Source organism: Aquila chrysaetos, chromosome 16, assembly GCF_900496995.4.
Source record: "Aquila chrysaetos chrysaetos chromosome 16, bAquChr1.4, whole genome shotgun sequence".
Lineage (NCBI taxonomy): Eukaryota > Metazoa > Chordata > Aves > Accipitriformes > Accipitridae > Aquila > Aquila chrysaetos.
In genome coordinates this window covers 9,254,527-9,269,825 of record NC_044019.1, presented here as the reverse complement: position 1 = coordinate 9,269,825, position 15,299 = coordinate 9,254,527, and the positions used below count along the sequence as shown (strand labels likewise).

Below are 15,299 nucleotides of genomic sequence, written 5' to 3'. Positions count from 1 at the left end.
AAATTTTCCTTATTACTTTCATCAGCATAGACTTCCTCCAAAAAGAAAAATAAAGCAATCTCTTTCCTGACTTGGGGGAAAAAAAGACCATGCAGAATAATAATAAAAAGGCTGAATTTTTATGCATGTTTTTTAAGCTCATCTGAAGCTGAGTTGTAGATTCTAACTGAGGTCCTTGGCCTGCACATAAATACACCAGCTGTTGTCAGAGACGTACCTTGCTTTGGCCTATGCAGTGGCACACACTCTCCAGTGAGTGTGTAGCTGGAGCCAGAGTTCACAAAAAAGGCAACAGCATGTGGCAGGGTTGCTGCCATAGCAGACCTGCAGCTCAGACCTCCTATAAACTGTCTTCTTTTAAAAGTGCAAGAGGAATTGAATCTGAAAGAAAATATCAAGAGCTAACTCTCATATATTATATACAGTAACCTGAATTTGAAACTAAAGGTATTTATATCACAGGCTTGAACCCCTAGAAGATGAAATAACATACCTGTTTTTTCTGCTCTGTTCTGTGCGTTGTTCGTGGTGTTGAGTGGCCAGTGTTTGGACCTCTGATGGGTGCGTGTGGGAAGCAGCAGCATCAAGTGAAAGGGTTGGGTATGAAGCTCGGAGTCAGCAGTTGCCTGGTGTAGAACTCCAGCAGCTGCCGCTTGAGTTAGAATTGGGGTAAGGAGTGAGAAGGGTAGTGGGGTTCAAGGTGACAAACAGTAGGGGCAAATGAAAATAGCTTTTTGTTTGATGACATAAGATCCCTACCAGACTTTGGCAATTGGAGGAGAGGCTGAGGGAGCTCCATTACTTCCAGCATCTAGTGGCTTTTTCTGAAATACTGGCGTTCTCCTCAGCTGCCAGTGGCGTTCACAGTTGGGGCTGGTATGATGGCATCTTTGTACTTGGCTGCTGCCTTCCCAGCCATATCTGCAGATAACCATTTTTCTTGTTTACTGCTGGATGAAGAAGCAAGCCTGCACTTTTAGGAGAGAAATGGTTTACTTGGCCATCAGTCTGGCTGGTATGGTTGGGAAGGAATGTTCTGCAGTATGTCTACTTAATGTCCTCTTCTGGAAGAAGCAGTTGGGCCGAATCATGCCTTTGTCTCTGTTTGTTTGAATCATGCCTCCTCCCACCATAGTGGGTCCTTCAGAGGATCTTTACAGTCTCCCTCTGCCAGAGTTTTGTAATATTCTGCCTGGGGAGCGGAGGGAGGAGTTGTAGGACTCAGACCTTCACACCTTTCTCTCCCTCTCAGTGTGTGGAGGGACAGCCTCAATTGCAAGCACAGATTTCTCTCTCTCTTTGTATAATGGCAGATGAGATCTGGTATGACAGAAAAGTCATCCTGTCTGTGCTAAAATCTCTGCTAGTGTTACTACTGCTTTTGTATGTCTTGCTGTCAGATCCAACTCAACGACGTTCATTTCCTTGCCTCTCATGAGTCTCTCTCCACACCTCCTTCTTTTCTGTCTGTGAATGCCAGCGTCATCTGCTGAGGTCCTGTCATGGTCCAGATGAACCTCGCACAGAAGAGATGTAGAATTTGTGCAGGTACTGCTGGAATATCTCTACGGCTGTCACTTGGACATATCTTTAAGCTTCCCATCCCTTTTGCATCAATCATAAGTTAGCTCCCCTTTTAAAGCCTGTTCCCTGTCATTCAATACTAGGACTCCAGCTTCCACCACCCACTTAGAGCTTCAAACAGCAAGAACCTTTGTCCTTTTTCTCTGGCTGCCTCTTCCAGCTAACAGCAGTCCCCACAAATTTCCACAACCCGTATCATCATCTTCCTTCAAACTTTCCTTGAATTTCTCTCCCTTTGTGGTGTAAGGGAGAAGATAGTAGTTCTGAACCTCTGTCACAGTCTTTGCCATCTAGGAGGGCACTTGGTAGGAGCATTTCAGGGTGTTGTGTCTAGTGCTGTTAGCTTCCAGCCTGCTACTAAAAGGCATCAGAACTTGCCTTCTGTGTGTTGTTACTACCTCAGCTGGGTGAACCAAGCTTTTAAACCGTGAAGACTTAATTTGTTCTAAACCTGGGTTTATGGATTGACAGAAGGTATTGTTGAAGGGCCACAGTTTGAACTCTTAACTATGGTGAAGGCGCTATCCATATCCTGTAGATACAGAATTGGGCCTGCTTTTCCCTCTGTCTTTTACTCCTTTGTCTGATGTGTGGAAGGAAGAGGTTTTTGGGTAGTGTGCATTTTTCTCTCATGTGAAACTTCCATGTTCCTTCTGCTGTACTACCTGCCCTGCTGATCTCGGAAAAGAAATCCTCCTCTGCCATATTCATACTCAGTGCTTTAACATCTGTAGATGCCAGTAATACTAACATGTTTTCATTTTTTTCTTCTGTAGCATCTCCCTTTCTGCTTTTTGCCAACCGGCGGGATGTTCGACTTGTGGATGCTGGAGGCACAAAGCTGGAGTCCACTGTGGTGGTCAGTGGTTTAGAGGATGCTGCTGCGGTTGACTTCCAGTATTCGCAAGGCATCGTTTTCTGGACAGATGTGAGTGAAGAAGCCATCAAGCAAACTTACATTAACCAAACTGGGAATGTGGTGCAGAATGTCATCATTTCTGGTCTGGTTTCCCCGGATGGCCTGGCATGTGATTGGATTGGGAAAAAACTTTACTGGACGGATTCAGAAACCAATAGGATAGAAGTAGCTAATCTCAATGGAACATCTAGAAAAGTCCTCTTCTGGCAAGACCTTGATCAGCCCAGGGCAATAGCTTTGGATCCTGCTCATGGGTAAATATTAATTTGACTTAAATGCTTAAATGGATACAGTGGTGACTTATGTTGAGTTTTTAGTTCTGAAAAAGAAACACAGCCTTTTGTTTCAGTTCACATTTTCCCGAGGTATTTTTTGCAAGATCTGTAGCTGAACATATGTTTGAGCTTAAATATTTTGTGGCAAGAAATGACAGGCCAGACATAGAGCCAAAAAGAAAAATACAGCTGTTCTTAGATGCCAAGCCAAATATTCAACCAGTATGATGGCCTAACTTACTCCATTGCACTTCTGAAAAGTAATTAATTTTCCAATCCTTTTTTATTGTTATCTTCTCAGTTGTCTTGCCTGGTAAGTTAACTTTCATTTGATATGTGATGTCTATTTAATGTATCTAGACAGCAAGGCGTGTAAATCTGCTTGAGTTGAAACAGGAATTCTCACTTGCTATGCTCTGGTAAACAAAATCAGGGTATTTTTGAGTGTTGATATTGATAATCATTTTTGTGCCAGCAAGTAAAAGAATCCAGGTGAAACTGGGGACTCTCAATGCTGTTAGGTGACCAGGTTAGGAAGTAATAAGGGAGCAGGCTGGATGTGTCACTTCTAGTGCTCTTGAAAATACTTGTACCTCTGTATGGCTCCTCCCTCCCTCTTCAATACTCCCCACCATTTCACATGTGCTATTTGCTATCCCTGTGCATGAATAGTACTGATGTTGTGCAGTTTGGGCCCCATATTCATTGTAGTGATGACTGAAGATCTGCTGTGCTAGTTGGATCCCTGGAATAAGGGGAAAAGAGAAGAAGTGAGGTGCACTTCTCTTGTGTGCTGTGGTGGGTTGACCCTGGCTGGAGGCCTGGTGCCCACCAAAGCCGCTCTATCACCTCCCCCCCTCAGCTGGACAGGGGAGAGAAAATATAACAAAAGGGCTTGTGGGTTGAGATGAGGACGGGGAGAGATCACTCAACCAATTACCGTCATGGGCAAAACAGACTTGACTTGGAGAATTAATTTAAGTTATTGCCAATCAGATCAGAGTAGGATAATGAGAAATAAAACCAAACCTTAAAACACCTTCCCCTCACCCCTCCCTTCTTCCTGGGCTTAACTTTACTCCCAGTCTTCTCTCCCTCCTCCCTGCCAGCAGCGCAGGGGGACGGGGAATGGGGCTTGTGGTCAGTTCATCACACGTTGTCTCTGCCATTCCTTCCTCCTCAGGAGCAGGACTCATCACACTCTTCCCCTGCTCCAGCATGGGGTCCCTCCCACAGGAGACAGTCCTCCACGAACTTCTCCAATGTGGGTCCTTCCCATGGGCTGCAGTTCTTCATGAACTGCTCCAGCGTGGGTCCCTTCCACGGTGTGCAGTCCTTCAGGCACAGACTGTACCAGCCTGGGTCCCCCGCAGGGTCACAAGTCCTGCCAGAAAACCTGCTCCAGTGTGGGCTCCTCTCTCCACAGATCCGCAGATCCTGCCAGGAGCCTGCTCCGGGGCAGGCTTCCCACGGGGTCACAGCCTCCTTCGGGCATCCACCTTCTCCGGCGTGGGGTCCTCCATGGGCTGCAGGTGGATATCTGCTCCACCGTGGACCTCCCTGGGCTGCAGGGGGACAGCCTGCCTCAGCATGGTCTTCCCCACCATGGGCTGCAGGGGAATCTCTGCTCCATCACCTGGAGCACCTCCTCCTCCTCCTCCTCCTCCTCCTCCTCCTCCTTCACTGACCATGGTGTCTGCAGGGTTGTTTCTCTTACATGCTCTCACTGCTCTCTCTGGCTGCAGTTTCTGTTGGGCAGCAACTTTTTTTTTCCCTTCTTAAACACATTCTCCCAGAGGCACTACCACCATCGCTGATGGGCTTGGCCTTGGCCAGCGGCGGGTCTGTCTTGGAGCTGCCTGGCATTGGCTCCATTGGACATGGGGGGAGCTTCTAGCAGCTTCTCACAGAAGCCACCCCTGTAGCCCCCTGCTACCAAAACCTTGCCACACAAAGCCAATGTGTGTGCACAAATCCATACAAGTGAGGTGGTTTGCACTAATCTACTGCCGTTTTCACAACTTTTTCTCAGGGACCACTTTATCTTCCTCTTCTGTACGGTATGTGTAGGTAGGTTTCTCATCTGTAAGAAAATCTGGCGTCAGCTGGCATTTTCACTGAGTCTGGCCTCATTGCAAAGGGATGGTGAGTTAATACAAGGGCTTAGGATAAACTACAAACTACTTTATATTTGTGGTTTATCCTACACTGGGAGTTGGACAGTCTCGTGAGAAACCACCTTCTTCAGGTGTATGAGAAGTGAAAATTGAAACTAAGCAACAGAGGGCAGCTTAAGGTTGCCATGTCAGCAACTGCCATGCTACAGCCTGGAAATTTGTCAGGTGGTTTTTGCAGTCATTCCTGCATAAGGCTTCCCAGATGAATGTGACGAGTTAGGGGTACATTTATGATTAATATGTAAAGGATGTATAAGTACTAAATGAGACTGTATGTACCCAAAGAAACAAAATCCTTAGTTTTGTTGACAAGTCAAGTGCTGGGGCTGCCTGTATCCTTCAGATAACTCGTGGAAAGGTACAGCCATAATCAGTAAAAGGGAAAGTGGAGCGACTTTGTTGGAGCAAAGGAATTTTCCAGAGGGGACCTTCTCCTCTTAATCCTGACTTCACTATGGATGCCTTTAGGTGAAAGGAATTCTTCCCATAGCAAATTGCTGTATTGAAGTATTTTAAATAAATTAGCAGGAATCCTGTGTGTATCCTGACAGCAAGTAATCCATGCAGAATTAATTAATGCTGAAGACTAACTTTAGATCTAGAGTTCAGTAGTATAATTTAAAGAGGGAATATGATGTTAAATTGAGTATTTTATAATGAGGTAGATCAGAGAGAGTGGAATGGTGCTTTCCATGAAATACCAGTGCTAGGCTGACATCTCATAAGTGGATGCAGTTCCTTGCCTTTTGACTATTTTCTTTAAGGTAGCTTAAATATTGGTTGTGGCAATACATTTCATGCCATATTATGTGCTTTTTTACTCTCCTGTTTTGCAAAACTGAAGGGATTAACTGGGGATTTCTGGTAGTATATTGCTCCTATGCTACAGGACATAGGAGATTATTATTTTTAATGAAAACTGCATTAGAACAACCGGGAGAGAAAGTATTGTTGGTACAGGTCAAAAGGAAGGCTTTCTTAAAATCATCAGTGATGATGGTGAAGTTGCAGTGCTTCTGCACCAAGCAAACTTCTGTTTGTGTTTGGAAGGAGGGATGCAGGCATGGTTTATTTTGCGTGACTTTGAAAGGCAGTTCTTTGCAGCAGAACTGTGCAGCAGTTTGCAGCACTCTGTGCAGAACAGATGTGCTACATTTCTTAAACATACACAAAATCCAGTAACTGTAACAACAGAAAACACTGTTTTGGTGTGTGTTAGGTATCTTACATTGTTTTTGCCTTTCTGTAGATTTGTGGTAGCCTATTCTTTCTTTCCCAGAAGGGTTCTCCACTTCCAAGTATCTTGCATTTACTCTTCTAGGGAAGGTGTGCAAGTATGAACAGTTACTGTGGAATGGGCTAATATAAAGAAGAAGATTCATTTGCCAGAAATGTAGATGTCTGATTGTGAGCTGGTCAACTTGAGACTTTCTAGTATTAATCAACAAAATTGCTTGAGATGAGGAGAGAATGACAGTTCTTCTGACTTTTGCTCAGATCAGTTCCTTGAGTTGCCAGTGCTGCTGTCCTGATCATTAGTTCAGTCTACAAGTTGGGGTTTTTTTCCACTGGGAGCAGCAGCTTTATGTGAAACGCCTTTATCGGTTTTACCTTGTGGCAGACGTTTCTAATTGTTAGCCTGTTTGATTTGTGTATTAATCCAATGCAACAAAGCAACATAAATAAATGGTCTGTGAAAATGTATTACAGCGATACGTGTATCCTTTATAATTAACCAATTAATCCCTGCTATGGTCTATTAAAATTAGCCTCCATATTGCTGCTTTTCTGGGTAAAAGTGACAAAGTCCAATATTGCAGAAGTGTCCTGTTGAATTAAAGGCAGGTTTTCCAAATAACTATCTAATATAGTAAACTTAATAAACCAAAAAATCATGCTTTCTGTATATTTGTGGAATAAAACATTCAAATTTAATTTGCTTTTACAACCACTTCATTTCACATGGTAGTTCTGAAATATTTCATAGGTGCATCTGTGAAGTACTGATCATTACATTTGATTTAGGCACAGCAGGCTCTGGGTTTGAGCTCCCCTAGAACCAGTTATTCCTGGTTTAGTGGTATTTTCTGGGAAAAAAAAAAGAACCATTTAGTACCTTTTAATTTGTCTTTTTGTTAATAAGTTTTTGTGATCAGGTGGCTAATGCAGTTATTACAACTGACAGGAGTAAGAATTTGTGCTAAAATTTAGAGCACTTCAGTAAGTTTGTGGTTTTTTTTTTCTGGATCATAAAATCTGATGACATTTAGACTAGGATTCTTCAAATAGTTGATGCAGCCTTAAAGTTGCTAGACATTTGCTTTTGGTCTGGAATAATTTCCGCAAATGTGATTTTGGCCTTTTAACAGTTTCTTCTAGAAAAGTGTGGGAAAGCTTAGAAAATGAGGAAGAAAACTTCATTAGGTATAGGCCAGTCAACTTCTGTTCCCAGAAGAAAAATGGGACAAATAAGCAGTTTGTAAATGTTTAGCCGATACTAATAGTGCCCAAGCATGGGTTTGTTAAGAATGCTCCGTGTCAAACAAATCTGATTTCCTTCTGTTGACAAAATAACATGTCCTTGTGTAGATGGGTGACACCTTCTCTTCTCTTTTAGCTTTAGTAAGGCTGTTCTGCAGAGATGGATGCAGGACTCCATTTAATGTTATGGTGTTCACAGTGGGATGTCGTGCCCAGCGTGGCATTTGCCTAATAAATAGGTTTTATTCCATTTTGAGTGCGGTTCTAAGACATAGACTAGTTCTAGAGAATAGAGGAGAACATATTGAATATACAGTGATCATCTCTCAGGAATGTTATAGGTGTAATGACGAAGCCTTAGGGCATGGGAGATGAGCTAGCTGACTTATAGCGATTCCTTTCGAAGCCTGTTTTTCTGTGATTTCCGGCTGACGCTCAAAAGTCTGATTTTTTTTGATGTTTTGGTGGGCTTGCTAAATATTAAGTTTGATGGTTTTGGCGTAATGCCATTTTTAAAGACAGCTTCATCATTTCGACACTCAGCCTACCTTCCTCCTTTAACGGCAATGCTTATCTGAAGGTTATAACTTGAAAGAGAGAAGCCCTTGTCATCTCTCCCAACAATCATTCAGATCATTTCTAAAATGTCTTTCTTTTAAGGCAAGCTGTGAGAGACTATTGCAGATCGTCTGTGGGTCTCTACTCTTCCCAGCTAGTGAAAATCATTAAATGTACAGGATTTTCTGATGCTCCAAGACAGTATCATATGTAACATGGCATTCTTTTCCATACACCTTAAAGTTTTCTTGCTGGATCCACTAGATATTCTAGGAATCAAAGCAGGCAGAATATGTGATAAACCAATTATCCTGCTTCCCTGAAATTAAGGATGAACTAAGCAGACAGAGGAGAGTACAAAACATTTTTTCTGCAAATTCACTGACATTTTGTTCTGAACATCCAGATCCCAGACCTGGTGTAGGTTATGTGAAGCTGAGTTTATTTAATGGAAGACATTAGGCTAAAATTCATAGCACTGTTTTGGAGAACATTAGCATTTATATACATTCTTGCTAGGTGGACCGCTGATGGGGGATTCAGTAGTGTTGGTATTTTATTAAGTTTGAGTTCACAGCTTTTGCATAAGTATTTTTGTGTTTTCAGGACAGCAACTTCTAACAAAACTTAGGTTAGTGTATGTAAAGATTTTATTTAAGACCAACTAAAGACATAGCTCAAATTCTGTGCAACACAGTGCAAAGAACCAGAAGCAGGAATGCATTTCAGAAGCAGGTCCTTATCATGTGTCGAGGCAAGCAAACTTCAGTTTCCCAAAAAGAAATTTTGAAGAGAACATATGAATGCATAGCCAAAACAAATGAGTTAATTCTCAGTCCTGTAGGGAAGATCTTAGATCTGAACAGCCTAGAATGTGTGTTGATAAGGGCCATTAAATCTTGGACCTCTAAATCTAATTCTAAAGGCTTGCTACCTTCAACCTGTAACACAGGGCTCTGATTCTGAGAAGCTGTGGCATATCTGTAATCCTCAAATCTGATTTTCACTGCTGAGTGCTTAATGAAGTGGTTAGTTCACATTATTAAAGCCTACAATGTATTAGAAACATCTGCTTTGGTTAATATAAATCTTGAATTTGTTCCTAGTTGTGTGATGGCTGCTGCGATATCTTCCGGAGCAAGCGTACTGTTTAAGTTCAGGCTGTATTTTCTATGGTTTGGCTTATTCAGCAGACAGTACTGCTTGAGAAGTTTCTGCCCCCTCTGTCTGCTGAAGCACAAAGAGCTGAAACATCTGACATCTGTGAAATGGTTGTTTTAAGGAAAAATAAAACCTGATTGCCTCCAGAAAAACTGTGCTGTCTTGTGGGGTTTTTTGCATGTGTGTAGCAGCAGCCTTGGTGCAGTCACTGGGGTTGTTGAATTGGCCAGACCCGAGCTGGCATGCTAACTTTGGTGGGGTTTGTAGAAATGATGTTTGTGGAGGAGGGGAGCAAGGACTTTTGAAGTGGTGTGACTGGCTGAAGGAAAGCTCCAAACCTGTTTCTACATTTCCTCCCTCATTTTAGTTCTTAAAATGTCTTTCATGACTTGCTATGGGTCTGTTGGGCAGTGGAAGTGCCAGCGGACTAGCGCAGAAGCCGACTTCATTTATGGAGCAGTCTTCCCCTTTTGGAATAGCAGAGGCTTTAGGGGAAGGAAATAAGATGCAAATTAGAAAACAGCAATAAAAAAAATTATTGAGTACAAAGGATAAAGCTATTAATCATCAGTTTTGGCATTCTGCAGAGTGGCCATTGGTTTAGAGGTGAAAACAAGTCTAATCAGGTTCTGAACACCGTTAGGGAAGTGTGTGCCATAGCCCAGCCTAACCATCGCTTCGGGTTGCTTATGGCAAATTAGCCAAAATCTGCAAGCAATGACTGTCACTGGCAAACTAGCTAAAATCCACAAGCAATGATTGTCATTGACCTAACATATATTTGGCACTGAAGGAAGGAAAGGATTGGATGACTAAATATCACAAGTGGGATATTCAAAAATGGATTTAGAAGGGACAGCTATCAAGATTAGAAAGCTCTCAGTTCAGAGTCTAAAGTTAAAAGCCTCAGACATGCCTAGTTGTTAATCCAACTTTTCCCCAGTGTCACAGCAAAACCGTGAATCAGACCTGTAGCTGTTCTTACATAACTCACAACTGTGTTTATAGCAGCACTTAAATAAAACTGTAGTGGTGTTTACTGCTGATTCACCAGGACCTTGGTCCCACACAGCAGTATGTTGTGTACTTAAGGTTAAGCATGTTGGCTTTCTGTGTTGAAATCATTGGGATCTGTATGCTGAAGCCTGATCTGTATGAGCTGCAGTAGACTGAGGCTTTGAATATTTTGATTTAAATGACTGTGAATGGTGAAATGTTTTTAACAGTGTATCATCTGATCTTATCTCCTTTGCAATAGTTGAGGGGAGAGGGAATACTGAATAAAATTCGTGACTGTTAAAAATACTGAAGAAGAAAAATATCAAACATGGTTTTGGTAAAGATTATGCTTTTTTAGCAACTCTTACTTCTGCTTATGGCTACTCAGTTAAAATGCAGAAGATGTCCTGTTTTTGAGTGAAGCATGATTATTGCTGCCTTGAAAGCTGGAGATTAGTTTATATTCTGTGTGTCTCTATTTAGTAATTAATTTCAAGTATAAAATTATTTTGAAGCTTTTGGTTAATTATTTGAAACACTGTAATGAGGATGAATATGAGTAGCACGGTTGTTTTCTTAGAATGTAAGAAAAGTACTCAACCATAAAATTGGTTACGAGTCATATCCAGTATCTTGGTATGGCTGTAATTTCTGGGAGTTGGAAAGTTTTTGATATGTTGTGTGGCCAAATAGCTGCATATAGTCTCATGCATGTGAAACTTGAAGTTCGTGTGGGAAGTGTTATTTACTCTAATTTTCAGATGGATGCCCTTGATGGTGGCAGCCTTTCCATAAATGTTTCATCAGTCTCTTTTCCTGCTCATACATATGACTAAAGGGCATAAATTGTTCAAAGACCATTTGCTTCATTTGAGAGCAGAGCTGCCTGTTCAGAGATGGCAGAAAAAAGTGATTCCCCCCCCCCCCCCCCCCCCCCCCGCAACTGGAATTGCATGGGGAAGAGGTAGAAATGTGTAGACTTCCTTAATAACCCCATTGAACTCACTCCACTGTTAGCATTCTTTTTTTGCTACAAGTTCTGTGATTCCTCATATCCTGAGTCCTGGAGACTGAGGCTTCTTTGCCCTGTATGCATATAGTCTTCTTAAGTAGTTTGGGAATTACGGTATTCTTATCTTTTTAATTTCTACAGCATTTCTTAAGGGAACAGGATGGCTTTGGTTGTCTCAGTGCCAGTGTGTCTTGCATTGGGTTCTCAGGTGAAGTGAGGAATGTAGCTTTGGGACCAAAGAGATGGTGGAAGCTGGGATTCTCTTTGATTAGAGGACGTGATGGATGCAGTTTATAGCTGCACAGAGGCAGTGTGGAAGTCATGGCATATATGACGTGTTGGTCTGGCTGGACTGGCACCATTCTGTTTGTCATGAATAGGTGGCTTTGGTTTAACTCAAAACATGTTTCTAATTTTTTCATGTAAAATTAAGCAATAGTATAAGCTGAAGTAAGAGTTTTTCCACATAACCTGTTGAATGTGTACTTAAAACAGGGTTTTGTTAAATTGTGTTTAAAATCATAAGCGTGGAAATGAACATGCTTAGATTGCATGCCTTGACAAATTATTGCCTGTTGAGTGTACTGTTTTCCCAAACATTGAGTTAAACTGCATCAGCATGCTGAAATAGATAAAACGCATTGGCTTGAGCTAAATGTTCAAGGGCAGTTGTGAGATCTGTAAGAGAGCAACCATCACCTTACTTGCACAATTGAATTACTGTTGTTCAATATGTTTGCTGGACCCCTGTCCTCCATTAAGTCAGTACAGTGTGTAGACATAATTTCTTGAACTGTCCTGATACGCTTCGATCCAGTGTTCCTTATGGAGAGAGGAAGAAATCTAGGCTTAACTTTAGGTAGAGGTAGTTAAGTCAGAGGTTAAGTCATGACTGGGTCTACCTGTAAACAGCAGAGGGTGGGAGGTGTCTCACAAGCTGATGGAGAGAGAGTTTAACAATTCATTCTACACCTTTTGGTAGGAGGATCCCCTGACTTTTGAGTTGCTGCAGTGTGTCTTAAAATGGGTTGAAGGTAGTGATATTTGGACTATTTTTCCCTTTCCTAAACTAAATCATACTTTTTGAAAGAAGAGGAGGACCTGGGGTCAATGAACTGAATATGAGCCAGCAATATGCCCTTGCTGCAAAAGAAAGCCTGGGCTTCATTAGGAGTGTTGCCAGCAGATCAAGGGAGGTGAGCCTTCCCCTCTACTCAGTGCTGGTGATGCCACCCTGGAGTACTGTGTCCAGTTCTGGGTTCCTCAGCACAGAAGAGATGTGGATGTGTTGGTGTGAGCCTAACAAAGGGCCACAAAGATGATTAAGGGATTGGAGCATCCACCATAGAAGGTGGGGCTGATTGAGTTGGGATTGTTTACCCTGGAAAAGAGAAGGCTCAGGGGATCTTATCACTGTGTATAAATATGTGATGTGAAGGAGTAAAGACGATAGAGCCAGACTCTTCTCAATGGTATCCAGTGAAAGGACTAGAAGCAATAGGCACAAACTGAAGTAGAGGAAGTTCCACTTAAATGAAGGAAAATACTTGTCTACTGAAAGAGTGATGAATCACTGGAACAGGTTGCCCGGAGAGGTTTTGGAGTCTCCAACCTTAGAGATACTCAAAACCTGACTGGATGAGGTCCTGGGTAACCTGCTCTGGTTGACCCTGCTTTGAGTGGTGGAGTTGCAGCAATCTCCAGAGGTGCCTTCCAACCTCAGGAATTCACTGATTCTGTGAAAAAGCAGCCTTTTTGGTGCAGGGCTTGTGACCTCAATGAGGTCCTTTCCCTACCTTGTTTTCTGCGACTTCCCTGACCACCCTAGAGTGGTGGTGTGATGCTGAGTTGCTTGTGAAGTGCTTTCAATATGAAATTATTTCTTTATGTATAATATTGCTTCATGTCTCCTCAGAAATGTCTGGGAAGAAAAAGTTATATTGTGTTGTCTTTTGTACCTTATCTAGTGACCATGAGGAGCAATTATGAAGGCTCATTTTATCTTCTTACGGCTGTTTTTCTGTTCCCTGTAGAGTTTTTGCATAGAATGTGCTGGACATTCTTTTAGAGGGGAAAGTGTGTAACACACAAAGCATGTGCAAGTCTTTTTTTTTTTTTTTTTTCCCCCCCAGGAAATCCTACCAGTGCAGTTTCTTTTTCTCAATGTATCAGAGATATTTGCAGTAATACTGCATTCCAAGTTGAAAATTCTCTTTCTAACCTCCCCAAGTAGTGTTGCAAGTATCTCATTACTGCTGCCCTCCTTCTCTAACTTAATGTGTTTGGAAATCTTCTTGAGTCCCTCTCTCCGAGGATTCTTCAGCTTCATGGTGTCATGTATCCTGACTTTTTAACAGGCTGTTGAAGCTGTATCGAGTGTGTGCTTATTTACCTTTGAGAAATCACTAGGGTGTCTTACTCCCTTCCATATGGGTGAGCAGGGAAAGATGTGGTCTTTCTTTGCAAGCACTTCATTGCAATGGTATTTGAGCATCCATCAGTTGACAGGCAATTATGTTTTTCCTCTTTGTTCTCAGTTGCCAAATAGCATACTATTTATATGTGTAATGTATATATTTTAAAAGAATAAACTTGTCAGAGTAAAACATGTTGTAAGAAAACTGTAGTGGAGAAGGGTGGTTCTTGGGGGTTTTGTTTGCTTTGCTTTAAATACATGTCTTTGAATACAATGTGATTAGTTGTGATGGTTACCTGCTGTGGCATATTTTGGGGTTTGATGTAATGTTTTTTGTCAAGAACATCCAGGTCTCAACGTTCAGTGCTTGAAAAAAACGAAAGAGGTAATTTGAGTAAGTAATTTGCAGCTTAATGCTCTACAAGATAGCCATTCTTTTCCCTTCTGTAAACAATTGGTGCTATTTAATTTCACGGTTGAGTTTTTGTAACTTTAAAGGTGGGATGGGGGAAGTAAGTTTTAAATGTGCAGGAATCTAAACTTTGTAGCAATTTCCTGTAAACTCCTGTTTTGTGCCCTGGGCTCATATAAGTTTGAGAACATTGTTGAAATTGGAGGAGTTTTTGCTGATTTACATCATCTGTACAACTGGCTCCTTTTGTGTAAGCAGGTTATGTAAGATTTGGCAACCTTACTGCATTTCAGGAGGTGGAAAAAGCGTTTGGGCAGTGTTGGCCGCTTTTTATTATGTCTGTGATACCTTCCAGTTCCGATGGCTGATTGGCTGCTCTTTGAGGGCATGGCCGTGATTTCTAATCTTTGCAAAAATGATGACAAGAGAGGTGAAGCGCCAGGAAATAAGAAATGACCTGCAGCTTTAAAACTGAGGGGAAGTATGGTCTTCATCCTGTTTTTGCTCCTGCACCTGGTTAAAATGAGTTAAGCAGGAGGAAAAAAAAAAAAAAAAAAGACTGCTGGAGTGCAGTTTACCAACTTTAAAATCTGATTATTTTTGCAAGGTGACTTTCAGTCCCATTCTTATGATAGTACTGAAGCACTATTCAAGCCCTGATTCAATGTGGTAATTAAGTATGTGCCAAAACCCAGTGACTTGCTGACTGCAGTTGAACTGCATTTGTTTAATTGCCTTCTGACTAGAAAGCTTGGTAGCAAAGCTTGCAGCTACTGTGCTTACTAATAAAGCAGTAACTGAATTTTACAAACTGTTGAGTCTGGTACTTCTGGCTACTGGATGATAGACTGGATAAACTGTTAGTGGTTGTGTGTTCAGAAAGAAGTATAAATTTACATCATCTCCCTGATGAAGCTTTGGCTTTTGCTCTGCTTTGTTCCTGCTGGTTTCTTTGGTGTAACAAAGTGCAATTCAGTTTAGGGACAGAATTGGTGTAATTGTTGCAAAATTATTATTAGATGTTAATCTCTTCTCCCCCTGCCCCCCCTTCCTTTTTGCCTTGAAAGTCTGGAATTAAAGGTTAAAACCCAGTAAGGGAGAAGACACTTAAGCTTCCTTGAAGAACTGAATAAAGTAACCTGAGAGTTTGTCCCAGGGCTGCTTTTTGTTCAGTGCTTCTCTAGTGCTGTTTGGTTGGGGGTTTTTTAAGAGCATTGGTTTGTGATAGCTGCTTAGCAGGGAATTTTGCTCACAATGGCGCTTTTTTTTTTTTTTTTTTTTTTTAATTAGCCCTAGCTAATTGTA

At 41.8% G+C, this 15,299-nt stretch overlaps 1 protein-coding gene across 2 annotated transcripts in view; it reads left to right on the top strand.

Annotated features, from left to right (window-relative positions):
* Nucleotides 1-15,299, top strand: part of LRP5 (LDL receptor related protein 5) — a 170,879-nt gene that overhangs the window by 32,756 nt on the left and 122,824 nt on the right. For both annotated transcript variants that reach the window (XM_030039100.2, XM_030039101.2), the window contains exon 2: nucleotides 2,361-2,757. In XM_030039100.2, coding sequence (XP_029894960.1) covers nucleotides 2,361-2,757 — 397 coding nt within the window. The remainder of the gene's footprint in view (nucleotides 1-2,360; nucleotides 2,758-15,299) is intronic.